At 42.5% G+C, this 14,404-nt stretch overlaps 1 protein-coding gene across 2 annotated transcripts in view; it reads left to right on the top strand.

Annotated features, from left to right (window-relative positions):
- The window catches only part of ABCD2 (ATP binding cassette subfamily D member 2), a 42,391-nt gene extending 31,792 nt beyond the window's left edge, over positions 1-10,599 (top strand). For both annotated transcript variants that reach the window (XM_041474548.1, XM_041474546.1), the window contains exons 8-10: positions 3,748-3,832; positions 4,553-4,678; positions 6,239-10,599. In XM_041474548.1, the coding sequence (XP_041330482.1) occupies positions 3,748-3,832; positions 4,553-4,678; positions 6,239-6,449 (422 nt within the window). In that variant the 3' untranslated portion in view covers positions 6,450-10,599. The remainder of the gene's footprint in view (positions 1-3,747; positions 3,833-4,552; positions 4,679-6,238) is intronic.
- Positions 10,600-14,404: the final 3,805 nt, after the last annotated feature.

The raw sequence follows: 14,404 nt of genomic DNA, 5'->3' as shown, positions 1-14,404 counted from the left end.
AGCCCACACTAATGTTTTTCTCACCACCTGGACATTAGATGAATGCTGTTTTATTACCTTTTTATTATCTGTAAGGTGCCACCATCAACATTTGCAAAGTTGTTAGCTCTACCAGAACCATAATTTCATACAAAATGAAGGTTGTGTTCAGCGTGTGTGGTGAAAAAGCATGTCCAGAAATGGGAGCTAAAAGCATGCAGATATGCAGTACATGCACATAAAGTTCCTTCTGACCTGCTTTGAAAATCTGTGTATATTGAACAAGTGTCAGTGGAAGGCAGCCCTGGCTGCTGGCAGCCTGTCACACCAGGGGAGCCATGGGGCCATGAGCTGCGCCGTGCACGCGTGACTGGGCCTGTCCGCTTGGGGCTGATGACATTACTGAGCAAGTCCAACCTGTTTATGGTTTCTCAGCACCTCAGATTATAATTATTCCTCATTATTTTGCACATTTGTCATATCTTTGGGTGTTGTCCAGGGAGCCTTTGTGCTAGGCCATGTATAAACAGACGGACAAGCCCATTTCCTCTCTCTGAGATTATTTCACCTGATCTCTTTAGCCCTGGATTTGCTTTTGTTACTGGTACCAGAGGAACTCTGGAGAGCTCTGCCAGCTTTTCCAGTGGCTCTGAAATCCAGAGACACAAATCCCTGCAGTGTCGTACTGAGCTGAGGCTCGTGCAATCCATGGTCTCTTTTTCCTTGCTCAGCTCCAGGTTGTCCTTGCATATTCACCCTGCACAGCACTGGGCTCTCTTTACATATGTCTGTGAAAGAGGCTTCCGTGCCCAAAAACTCAGCAGGGGTGGACTCTGGCTGTGATCTGCTGTGTTAGCCTTTCTTCTGTCCTTCAGTCCATGTCTGATAAGGTGCTTTGGAATGTAGATCTGAAAAAGGAACTTTTAAGCTTATCTTTTCATGGCAGCTGAATGCTCATTCTTGCATGAAAATGCAAGCATTCACAAGGATGAAGGATGCAGAGGGCTGTGGATCCCAGGAGTAACCCATTTGGGTTTTGCCAAATACAGCTTTCATTTTCCTTCAGAAAATTGAAGGAATTATAAAAGAAGCCTTACAAGAAAATGAAATGCTGCTATCCTGAGGCTATCACTAGTTTTTGCTGGCAGCTGTATGTATTTCTGCTGCTGTTACTGTGCCCCAGCACATTAAACATGCTCTTTGTCTTACTGGCTGCAAAAGCCATAACAAGAAGGTGGGCTAGGAATTTGGACTCTGAAAGCCAGGATTGTGCTTGCACTTACTGAGAGATTTGTGCTGCGTTCATGGGCGAGCATTTTGTTTCTTCATTTCTGAAGTGGATGTAGTTATGGGTGACCTAAGCCACTGTCTTGGCTGTTATTCCCAGAATACTTCAGGACCTTCACTGACCTGTGCCATGTCAGCAGGAAGAAACAGGAGAGAAGTAGGTGCACTATTGTTCACAGACAGAGGGGTGTTAGTTTAGTGTGAGTTACAATGCCTAAATGTTCAGACCAAATTATTTAGACATTAGAAAAGAGGTTTTTTAAGGGATAATATAAAATTGCACACTTCCTTATCTGTTGTTTGAGGCATTCCAAGTGGAAAATAGGAGAGTTCAGGGAGGGTGCTAGGCAGGAAGAGAAAAGATACACATGTCATACTCAATTATAATGTAAGTTGAAGTAAGCACAGAGATGACCATTGTATCCTGGTAAATGAAGGTTAAATCTTACACCTTTAGAGTAAATAGTATAATTATTTTGCTGACAAGAGGATGCTTCTTTTTGAACTTCATTCCCTTTTTGTCTTTTAATAAACCTTTATAAACCAGCTGATCAGGAAGAAACTGTATGAACACAGGCACTGCTCCCCCAGGCACATGTGCACACATGCACACCCACCCACACCCCAGCTCAGATCCAGGTCCTGAGTCTCATCTGTATTCTCAGCTTAAAAATAACAGAACCTAAGCAGCACCTTGAATGTTGTCTTCAGAAGCATAGTTGTTTCTGTGGCTTTTGTGAAGAACCATTCCCATCCCCTATCAGAGCCCTTTGCCAAAATGGAGTGTTCCAGGTGTTTTACAGTGCTTTTTGGGAGCTCAGGGTGCTGGTGGAAGAGCACTCCAGCTCTCTGTGAGGTCCCAGCACTGGGACTGCTCAGCAACAGCAGCCTGTGTGTATCTGTTCCCTTTACCAGAGCATATCCTAATGGTGATTCAGCTGGTCATTACACAGCTCCACCTTTGTTGGGAGCCTGCTGAGAGAAAGCACTTTATGTGCTCCTGGGAGGGTGCCCACTGTGAGGATGCCTCCTTACACAAGAATGGAAGGAAAATAGAGAAAAACTATAGGATCACTAAAGGTGATGTCTTTCTTGCATATGCCTGGTTTTTAAATCTAACTTTATAAATATTTATTTTTAAATGATTACATTATATTTTCTAATTTTATATAGAGCAAAATCTTGAAATTTAGTCTCTATCATTATCAATTACTGGTTTTGGTCACACAGCCCCCCATCAGATGTTTCACTGATATTTGTTCAGTCCTGCCAAGCCCTGGTATAGCACCAAGCACAGGCAGAGCAGTACCAAGCCTCCTGCACCTTCATAAACCCCATTGTCTCGTATTTGTTCAGGTATCAGAAATAACACAGCCCACGCTCCTTGCTTTGTCTTATTTATAGTCTTTTCTGGCAAATATTTATTTTAAGTTTGACAGTGGCAGAAAACAGGTTTTGACTGTGTTATTAACTTTTTCGTTACAGTATTTCTGGGGCTAATCTGAAAAAATGTTCTTTTCCTCTCAGCCCCGCTTCAGCTGCTTGCCTCATGAATAGATGATCTGTTGAGAAAAATGTCTTATCAGATTTTTTTTGCTACATCCACACTGTTCTTTTTGAAAACTCATCTATTTTGCTACTCTCTCCATCTGGATTGTTTGACTGAAAACTTATTTTCAGTAAGGCAATTCGTTACTTTATTTTTTTCTGTAGGAGGAATTAATCATGCTCAAGTACTCACAGAGCACCAGTCTGCTGTAAGATCACAGATGAAATGCCTCATGCTCATATTGCATGTACCTGAAAGTGATAAAGAAATAAATCAGTTAGAGGCCGTGCAGAATATTAAATAAGGATACCCCATGTTATAGCAGTTGTGGGTTATTTTTAAATACAAGGTAGTAGGAAAAATTTATAGAAGATTCTCCTGCCTGACTGCAGTTTCACTGCCTGTCTGTGCTCATGGATACATCCCTTTGTCTGCAGTTGTGTTTCTGTTGGGCTTGCTGACAGTTTTCTTTGCCTACAGTAGTGAGTGCAGTCTGACACTGCTCTTTATTTTTTACACTTTATTTATTTTACTTTGTTTTTAAATTTCCACTCATACCTTTCATTAAAAAAATAGAGAATTGTTCCATTAAACAAATATGAGAGAATAAAATTACTAGTTATATACAGGTCAAAGAGTTATTTTCAAAGAGATGGTAAGTAAAGTTTTTTGACAATATCTATGTGACCAAAAAGTCTAAATTCCACTTTCAAATTTGTCATGATATAAGGGACATCTTTCCAGTTGATTGCCAGTGGATAGACATTGAGATATTTCAGAAGATGTGATTCAGTAGCCTGAGCTGTCTCTTCTGCAGTTGAAATGCTCTTTATGATTCTGGTTACAAACTGCAGAGGTGTTGCAAGTGAAGCTGCATTTCCTACATAAACTTATATTGTTCTGACTCATTTTGTTTGCATTTTTTTAAAAAGGCTGGGATGCTATTATGGATTGGAAAGATGTCTTATCAGGAGGAGAAAAACAAAGGATGGGCATGGCCCGGATGTTTTACCACAAGTAAGTGTTATGGTTCATTCCTTAAGAAGCATTTGAAAATGAGAAGGAGCTTTGCAGATCCTGTTACAGTTTGAACAGTAGTAGACTATAATCTGCATGCAATATGCAACATTGTCTAGCATAGGACCTGCATAAATCTTGTTGTTTATTCATTCAAGCTCTGTCTTTGGTTTGGATAATGCTTCTCAAGCTTTGCTTTTGGCAACGTAGCATTACCTTTTTCACATATTTCTTTCCGTAACATCTCGGGCACAAGCATCTTCCCTCCTACAAATGCTGCTGAAGTGTGATGGACTGTTGCAAGAAGCTCTTGGGGCTTGAAAGCCAAGCTCCTTAACCTCTTTTGATTTTGGAGACTGCAAGCACATAAAGGCAACCCAGTCCTTACATAGCAGTGGATAGGAAGCTTTGAGTTGGCTTTAGCTACTGCATAACTTGATGAGTAGAAAATAATACTAGGTCAGACTAGGACATAGAAGTTAGATCACTGTGTACTCAAATGGGACAGGAAATAAACCCCGTTTTTCCTGGAAGTTGTCTTTTCACCTGAATAATGCATGGAAAGTTCATGTTGTTTCTAGCCAGCTTCCAGCTGTAAATAAGAGACAGCTGTCTGGCAAAAATAGCTCTCTACTTCCTGTTGTTCTTTCAATTAAACCTTGTACATGGGAGTACTGTCCAAAACCTAGAAGAGTAACGTTCTTTATCTACTTTTAAAAGGCCGAAATATGCATTGCTGGATGAATGTACGAGTGCTGTAAGCATTGATGTCGAAGGAAAGATATTCCAAGCTGCAAAAGCTGCTGGGATCTCCCTGCTTTCCATAACACACAGACCTTCTCTTTGGTGAGTATATTCAGGGCTTTATCATGGTCCTTGCTTTTAGCTCTCTGACAAGCAGTGGATTGGCCTTTATTCTTTGTACTGGGGCAGTTGTTCAGTCAGTATCTACTGCAGTTTCTATGATAAGTTGTCTACAGCAGTAGTGATGTAAATTAATTTAACATGGATTTTTTTCATTCTTTGAAAGGTATTTATTTATCCCTCTTATTTTTTAATGTGTTTCAGTTACTAATGCAGATGTCTAAGAGGTAATTAATTAGTCTATGCCACAGCCACAACAGGTACCACCAGATTATTCTGTAAAGGTGACAAGATACCTGAGGTGTCCTGGGGGAGTTTACCAGTGCAGGGAGAAGATGGGAAACATGGCAAGTGGTTAAACTACTCTTCGTTCTTCCATAGGAATCCTATGTCTGGTTTTTTAGCAATTGTCCCCTATCTGCAGCATTTAGCTTCTTGATTTTTTGGGAGTTTCATGATGGAAAAATAGAAGGATGCGTTAAGCATTTGGTATCACAAAGTATAATATGCAAAAATGGTGAATATTAGTCTGGAGTCGTAAGCCATTGAGTTTATTAAAACTCACATTCCCTGGATGAGATTTACAATCAATATTTTATGATGCATTTTACCTTCTATAATTTATAGTGATAAATTATGCAGTCATACCAGCAGCTCTAAGGGAACTCTGTGCTCTTCCTCTGGCACCTCCTGAAAAATGTTTTGTCAGGTCTTGACAAACTCCACATGTACACCTTTGAATATTTTCAATGCACACACCCTGATACTCACTGAAAGATCTGCTACTCCTATACAGACCTTTTATTTTGGCCCTTTGCAAACTGAACCATGTTTTAGGAATAAAGTTACCTTTAGCCAACTTTGTAAGACACAGGGGAGCAAACTGAGGTGTAATTTGAACAAACTTGAGTTTTATCAGTAGGATCAGGTGCATCATGCCCACCTCACTGTATTTGCTGTTAAGGAGGTAAGACATCTGTCAGAAAGGGAGGTAAATAAAAAAAGAACTGGGACTAGAATTCCTGAGGGAGAAATGAACCTTGTCTGATGCTGCTGTTCTATCTCCTGGGGAAAAAGGCATCTGATAAAGTTGTAGTGAAGGCAGTTGTAGCCACAATGTTTCTAAGAAAGAGGCAGTAAGAGGGACAGCAGGTGATGAGTGGAACTTCCATGGCCCTGCTGGCACTTCTGCCAGCATCCCTGCAGGCGAGGGGCTCGGAGCCTGGCCATGCGGGCTGCAGAGGCAATGACTGCCCCTGCTGGGAGCTCACAGCAGTGTTGTTGCTTCCAGCTGGCAGCCTCTGAATTCACTATTAGCCTGGGGCAGTCCTGGCGACAGGCTTTGAAATACCCAAATCCCTTATGAAAGAGTGTCCTGGGATGAGGAGTCACTGAAAAAAAAGTCTTACCCAGTGATCCAGAACTGGACAGCTCAAATTCCTTAGAGGCACCTTTGAAAAGAGACACATACATCCAAATTTGCATGCAAGAAGGAACCATCTGTTCCCTGAGCCATTACTAATGTTGTAATTTCTGCTGCAGGAAGTACCACACTCACTTGCTGCAGTTTGACGGACAAGGCGGCTGGCGTTTCGAGCAGTTGGACACCGCTATCCGTTTGTCACTGAGTGAGGAAAAACAGAGACTGGAATCCCAGCTTGCAGGAATTCCTAAAATGCAGCAGAGACTCAATGAACTGTGTAAAATCCTGGGAGAAGATTCAGTGCTTAAAACAATGGAGAAAGAAGAATAAATAATTTATGGTTTATGTTTTTAAAAGTATTTTTTTAGTTAAAAGCATTACAAATTCAGCCATTATCCTTTGCATGCATTGTGACAGAGGCTTAGAGCATAGCAAAACACAGCCAGCAGAAAATAATGCTCTGAACGCTATGTAAGACTTCAGTGTTTTAGTATTAGGGAGGAAAGTGGTTGAACTGTGAAAAGAAAATAAGCAAGTGCACAGAGGATAAGATTAGTCATTAAAGCTTACGTTAATTCCTAGTGAAAGCCCAATTCACTGCAACAAATGACCAACACCCTTAGGTTTGCTAGGTGAATTTTTGCCTGAGCCTTGGCCTGCAGAATGTGCTCTTGTACCGGGTCACTGTGTGCGTATGACATGCCTGCTACGCAGAGCAACCGGGCATGACACTCAGGCATGGAGCACAGCAGGGCCACTGTCTGGGTGAGTATGCAGATGCATGCAAAAATCTCATTTGGGTATAAGAAACATTCTCTCAGCCCATGTAAAACAAGATTTCTGTTCTACTGCTGAATAGTATACATGCCTTTACTTGCATTTCCATAGGAAATAATGTAATAGGCTGACCAGAAGACAAGTGTCTGAGCAACCCACTGCCCTCATGATAGAGAAGCAGGGACAGAGCTAAACATGTAATATACTTGTGCTTTATGCCATTACATAGCTTCAAAGGCTCTTTGCCCTTCATGATACATCAGTTCCTTCAGGGGATTATTTATGTCCCTTACTCGGTAACCTCTGGTGGTGTGGATGGAGCACTGGGCCTGGCATCAAGTGACTTAGTTTTGGCTTGATTAAATCATTCATCTTCTCTGTGGGTCCAATCCAGCTGGCATCCATGTCTGACCCAGTTCCTCCATTAGCATAATCACAGTATAGACACTTGTTTGTTCCATGAGACATTTTGTGGTGGGAAGGACTGTAGGAGAAGGAAATGGCAATTTCTAACAATAGGCTGAATTCTCAGGCATGGCTCTCCTGCCACATGAAATTCTCAGCACTTATAAAGGTCTGTGAAAAGTTAGAGCATTTGGTAACCACTAATGAATATACCTGCCATATTTTGGTGGAGTGGCTGAACATTGCCCTCCCTGTGAGCAAATGCACTGGTTAAGAGCCTTGCTTTCAGATGCACTCAATGATTGTCCCATCAGCTTTTCAGTTCAGATCCCCAGTCAGTCAGAAGGTTCTTTAACAGAACTGCCTGAGACAGTGCTGGCCTGAGTGCCTTGCTGAATGCAAAAGCTGGAGAATTAGAAATAAAGACGTGAATGTATTTAGGAGGTCCTGTTCTCTCTGACTGCAAGTGCACGGCAAAGGGGCAGCTCAGGAGTGAAGATCAGGAGGGGAAAGAAGCTTTGCAGATGGGCAAATGAGCCTTAGCCGAGATGTAGCAATCCTGAAGTTCGTTGGGTTTTGTTTTTTTTTCCCTAGAAGTGTGTGATTCCTTAGAAGATTTCTGTCTGTTCTTAGTCTGAGAGAGGCAGTGCATAAACTGCTAAGAGCTGTTTGGAGAGGGGAAATATTTTAGGGGCATTTGCTGAGCTGGAAATGTTTGAGCACCCTAACGTTAATATAACCTGTTTATTTTTTTCTGATTGCTTCAAGAAAGAGAGGAAGGTGGATTACCTCCATCTGCCAAATCCCAGTCCAGTGCACTAACCATTAGCCCATATTCCTTCTCAGTGTGCTCAGCTCGCTGCTTGGTATGGCATTTGCACCAGAAAATGGAGCAAGTCTGCTCCCTCCAGTGTCTGTAGCTTGAATGTAACCCTGTAATTTACCCTGGTGACAACAGTTGGTTCCTTTCATTAGTTTTTTTTTCTGTAGAGCCCCCTGAGACATCTCACTGATACAGAAAGGAATGCTCCTAGGAACCTTTGAAAGGGCTGAAAAATTAAGGTTTGAGATAATAAGATGTGTCGTAAAACACAGATGGAGGTCACTGCTGGGGTGGCTGACATGTGTATGCATTTTAATTTCCAAATGTCTGTGCTTGTCCCTCTCCCTGAAGGTGAGCTTTCCCCTTTCTCATCTTCAAAGCAAAATTCATAACTGCTAAGGAAAAAGAGAAGTCAGCCAAGAATCTGTTCTCAGTGAGCATAACCAAGATGACTGATGAGTGTAAAAGCTTGCAGGTTTCTGATTGATGTTTCTCTAAGATGAGATGGATCAGGGCACACCATGCACATACCATTGTCCCAGCTGCAGTGTATCCTGCTAGCACAAGGCAGCCTCAAAGCCACTTTCCACAAGCCTTTCCCAAGTCAGGACCTGAGGTGGAGGAACGGGCATTGCTGTTCCTCACCTCTCAATTAAGCACTTTAACATGTGGCTGGGAACTAAACCAGGGTTATCCACTCCCTGAATGAGTGTGATACTGAAAGGTGCTGAAGAATTGGCCCAGTTTGGCACAGCTGCAGATATCCCACCAAAGCTCTGCCCCTGTCCTTTGACTTGCTGGGAGCCATTATGGCAGCCCCTGAAATCTGATGTATGCCTTACAGAGATCAAAGCTGGATATCCCTCATGGCACAAACCAAATCTCTTCTGAGGAAACCACGTTTAGTAGAAGAAAGTTTGTTTGCAGTTGATTTTTTTTAAATGAGATTATGCATAAAACATACAAAATTTATATATGTTAGTGGAATTTTGATGTTATGAATTTTAATGTTACGAAATTTTGATGAAACCTGAAATCAGACCCGGATCAATCTAATAGTATTTTCTTTGAAGTTCAACATTTATTTCTTGGATCCAGTAACAGACAACCATTCCTGTTCAGCTGTATAGTGTAAGATACTGTAGCATCTCACTGAGCTACTTGTGTTCCTGTAGGCATGGCAAGAACATTAGAGGCCGCTATGAGAAGAAACACTTCTCTAAACAGGAACTTCCTGAGTGATACCCAGCTGGTCTTAGAAGGAATTTCTGTACTAGGGGCTCATTATATTTCAAGTTAGTTTTGTGGCAGGAAGAGAAGCTGCCCTGGAGGTATTTTCTGCAAACTTTCTGTGTTGTTCCAAGGGCTAGTTGAGACTGGAGTCTCCGTTTCTGTTTCTGGAGAGTTTTACAGGGCATGGTCCAGCTCATTTTGTGCTGCTTTGGGTCCAGCCTAGCAGAGGTGCATGCTCCCTGCTCAGGAATGGCTCATGGAGAACTGTTCTGGAGCCAGGGCATGGGGAACACATGGCCCTTGCCATGCAAGAGGATCAGAGTGGGACAGGATACCTTGGCAGAAGCTTTTTTGTGGTGCAATGAGAACTGCTTATGAATGTTCATTCCCTTTTTGATGTTGAGGAGCTGTGGCTCCCCAGCAGGCTGAGGAAGTGACTTTTTGGCCTCCTTTCTGCCTGTCATACCTACCTGGAGCTAGCCAGACCCTGTCACAGTGTCTGTGCATTCAGGGCTGGGCACTGCCCAGTGCTGGGCACACCCAGCCCTGTGAGCACCCTCTCACCCCCCAGGCTCAGGGCAGACTGGATTGCCTGGGTCTGTTTGCACCTAGAAGAGCACAGGTGATGAGCAAAAGTCATACCTGCCTCAGGCAGGTAGTATCTGTACAACAAAAATATGAGTCCTTCACATCAGTGTGTTCAGATAATGCAGAGTGTTTTTGCAAGAATCTTCAGAATGAAAGGACGCAGTTTTTGTGTGTGGGATTTCACTATTTTAACCTGGGAGGACTTTGTTTTTTACTTAGTTTTGTGGTCAGAATCATTTTCGGGTTTGGACTTGGAAGTCCTCCTTCTGCAGGGACAGAAAATCCCACGTATGTTTCGAAGGAATTTTTCAAAAGCAGTGGGATTTGTATTTGAGTAGGGAATGAAGGACTGGGTATTAAATGGGATATTTTAGAGAAAATTATATCTTAAAGCAAATGAACACATCTACAGTCCTCTCAAACTTATGAATGGTGATAGTGCATGTCAAAGTCAAATTTCTGAGCCAATCACATAAAGAAATCCCCTACTGAGCTGTTCATGAAGCTTAGGAGAACTGAACTGTTAATCAAATGTGTCTTTGTTTTGTTTATGTTTGATATTAATGCCTTTTAAGAGCAGACAATTTATAAAGCAATAAAATATGCTTTACAGTTGTAATTTATTCCAATCTCAAATAAAACATGTTGCATTTACTTTCAGTTTACAGTGTTCCTTATGAGTCATCCACAAAGCAGTCAGGATCTGCCTGCATGTGCTCTGGGAGTCCTTTCCCAGCCCTTGTTTCTGTGATGGAGCAGGAAAGCTGGGGTGGATGCTGTGCATTTTCAAGTTAAAACAAGTATTTCATTCCTAGGTCAGGCTGCCATCAAAGGCTGCTGTGATGTTTCTCATTTTTCGTGCCATCCACTTTGGTGTGTAGCTGATTGATGACAGGAAGGTGACAAGAGCTGCCACCCCTTGCTGGGGCTTTTACACCTAGCAGTGAGCCAGAAGGCCATGTCAGCAGTGTAGCATCAGGTGCCCCAGCAGCATCACTCCCTGAGGCTGTTGTTAGGGTTTTTGTGAGACACAGTTATGCACAGAGCATCAGTGCCACAAATAATCAAAAAGCAAGAGCTCACAGTGGCCTAGCAGAGGAGCAAGCTTTTCCTTAGGGAGTGTGAGGGCAATGGCTGGCTCCTTTGCAGCCTTGCCACAGAGCTGGCTTGTGTCCAGCCCCTTTCCAGCTGTGTGGCAGGGGATGGTGAGGTTCTGTGTGATGCAGCACCTGGATTATGCAGTTGGAGGGCCAGTGGAGATGGTGTCACTTGAGAATCAGATTCTTGCAGATGGCTGGAGTCCAGTCCCCTGTGCCTCCCTTGCAGCCACTGCACCCACTCACAGGGAGAGCACTGGCAGAGAGTGAAGTCCAGGACATGAGCAATGAGAAATTAATTTTTGGGGATCTCTGGGCCGGCTGTAGGACCGGGCTGGGGCTGATGCATCAAACTATGGTAGTGGAGAAGGTGAGCTGAAAGCTGAAGTTCCACTTCAGTTTCACGTTTTTTGACGAGAAATGCTTTGGTGTCCACTCCTTGGAGAGCATTTCTGCTTTCTGATCAGGAGGACTGGTGCCATGGGTTTGATGTGAAGTGTCAAAGTCCTGAGCCTCTGCCCAAGGGTTAGGTATTCCCAGAAGAGAGGGAACAGCAAGACTTGCATCATGGGAGCTAAAAGGACTCAGGAAATATTCAGAGCAAAGGTGTTCAAAGACTTCCCACAGGTGAAATTTTCTATGAGGTGGGGAGTATCTGGAAGAACATCTTAACGCTGTCTCTATGGCTTATTTCTGATTATAGCTCATTCTCCAGCACCTGCTTTGTATTTTTTAAATTAGTGTCTTTAACCTAATGTGATACCATCTCTGAGAGCGTAACAGTGACTTTTCAAAAATACTGCACTGACTCAGTGCAAGTCTGATGTGTCTGAACAATCTGGTTTTAAACAGGTAATTAAAAAAGGGAGAAAGAGATTGTGATGGTGGCTGATGCAGGGCTGAGGAGCCAGCTGGGTCCTGGGGCTGGGCTCCCAATAAACACCAGACTGGGATGAGCTCTGGGAAAAAAACAGTCCAGGAGAGTCCATGGGAGGAGGCAGATGTTAGAAAAAGAGAATAATGAAACCTGTCTTGGAAATAAAGTAATTGTGCAATAGTACATTAGTTTTCTTTTGTTGTCATCAAACATACAAAGACGTCTCTGACACAGCATTTCTAGGATAACAGAAACAAAACTCCAAAACCACTCATTTATTGATCAGCTCTAGCATGAAAAAAATTGTTATAAAAGTCATTTAGGTTGAAATGTTTTTGAAAGAGAGTTCATATTTGTTGGACTTTAGCATTTCATTTCAAGTAGATCAGATTCATAATGCTTTTCATAAAGACTTGAAGTCTTTGGGAATTAGGAATGATTCTTACCTTAAATAATATGATATTGAAGCAAACCCAATCTATTTAATATTTAAAGCAACTAAAAAATGCATTCAGTAATTCCAATATTCTTGTTGAAATGTCAGTTAAAATGTTCTCTTCAATTGCAGCCACAGTGTGCTATAAATACATCAAGTTTATGAGATACTTCTTTATCAGCTGGTGTTTGCTGTGCTGGTGTGTTTGGAGATGTCTATCTTTATTATATGGGTTGCACTGAGTCTTCCTTCCAACTCTTTTGTCCCATTTTCTGTCCCCCCCTTGGATGGATGCAGCGCTGACATCCGGGGGCAGTGCCTTTGATGGCAGGTGCTGGAAGAGAGGGAGTGAGGTAGTGGGTCCTGTCTAATACATCTGCTTTTTTATAGATCCAAACACTTTGAGGAAAAGTCTCAAGGAGTAATGTCTGCACAGCTCAAATGCAGCTGCTGGCAAGGTACTAAAGCAAGGTACTAAGGTGCAGCAAGTGGTAGTGGTAAAGCTGGGTTCTGCTAGATGTACACTCACAGTAACAGGACACTCCTGCACTGAGCAAAACTTCCCAGCATCATTTTGTATCTGCAAAGCCAGGTTGGTTTAAAACTTACACAGCTCATACTTGTGAAAAACAAATAATACTCTTTTAATCCTAGCCCTCAATTTTCATCAGAAGTACACAATTGCCTTTTATAGTGTCCTTCGGAGTATTTCTAGGTAACTCATGCATATAATCTGTTCTTAAATAACAGCATGCCTTGTCTGAGCTCTGCTATTCAAACAAAATCCCTTTATAAGCAGTATGAAATGGCAGCCACAGAAGGAAAATTCTGAAAATTGCCATATCCTTTCTAGTGCAAAATGAGCGTACAAGGAGGTGCTGTTTAGTCTCTTGCTGGCCTATTTTTGTACTGTAATCATGTTACAGAGAATTCAACTCCTGTCTAATTGCCAATGTTCCCTTATGTATGTGCCATGTGGCTCATTGCTGAGCCTCAGAGGATGAGGACTCTGTTTATTAGATTCTTGCTTAAATTATTATGGGTGAAAAAAAGAGTGAACAATGTATTTCACACCAAGATGAAAGTGGAGGCAAGGTAATCTGGCCTGGGAGAATGACTGCACTTCCTTTGTAAGGGCTGCTTTCCAGGGACTTCTGAAGGGAGGTTCAATTCCTCTTTCAAGTCATGGGCTGAAAACTGCTTCTGTCTGGCAGAGGATTTAATTAACAACCAGGAAAAAAAAAAAAAAAACAATAAACCAACCAGTGGTAACATCAGTTTTAAAGATATTAAAAAGTATCTGCTTCTAAAAAAATGAGCCTGATAGATGTTCCCATAATTGATCTGGTGTGGTACTGTCAATTTCTTGAGACCCTCTCCCCTGCTCTGGCACTGGGCAAGGACAGAGCTGTTCTGGTGAGAGCTGGGCCACCATCAAGGTGCTCCTCTGCCCCTCTGAGTGCCTCTGGGAAAACAGAGCTTACTGCACTGGCATGGGCCCCAAACTTTCCAACCCCTTCCCCTCCAAAAAAGAATTATTTCCTAGAAAATCTTCGCACTCTCTTGACTTTCACTCCTATTTTGCCTGTCCAAATTTCCAGGGGAGTTTGGAGTTCTCAAGGGCATCTTAGAGACAAACCAGATGGGCCCAAATCATGTTCTTACCTAGGACATGGCTTAAGGCTGTATCACTAAATACCTGCCTAGTCTGCTGTGAGTGTAAGGCCGTGTTCAAAGTGTTCTGCTTCAGTTTGTTTAAAGCTGTGCTTCAAGATGTGTGTTTACTTTGCTAATTCAGAGCCTTATGCTGCTGCAAGAGACATAAATGAGATGCAGAAGCTGGAAGTAGACAAATTCAGACTCTAATGAAGCCAGGACAGGTTTTACTTCCAATGAGTGCTGGGGTACTCCAGCAGAAGGTGCCTGTTTGGCACAGGGTGTTTGTTGTTTGATGGCATCTATGGCTTAAGTGGTGTCAAACCAGTCCCTCCTGGCCAGCAGGAAAGTGGGAACTTCATGCTGCTGGAGTCAGGAGGACTGCAGCACCCT

The sequence above is a fragment of the Pyrgilauda ruficollis genome, unplaced genomic scaffold, assembly GCF_017590135.1.
Source record: "Pyrgilauda ruficollis isolate IOZ18807 unplaced genomic scaffold, ASM1759013v1 scaffold33, whole genome shotgun sequence".
Taxonomy (NCBI): domain Eukaryota; kingdom Metazoa; phylum Chordata; class Aves; order Passeriformes; family Passeridae; genus Pyrgilauda; species Pyrgilauda ruficollis.
The sequence above is the reverse complement of the archived record's forward strand: the minus strand, read 5'-3'. Positions and strand labels throughout refer to the sequence as shown.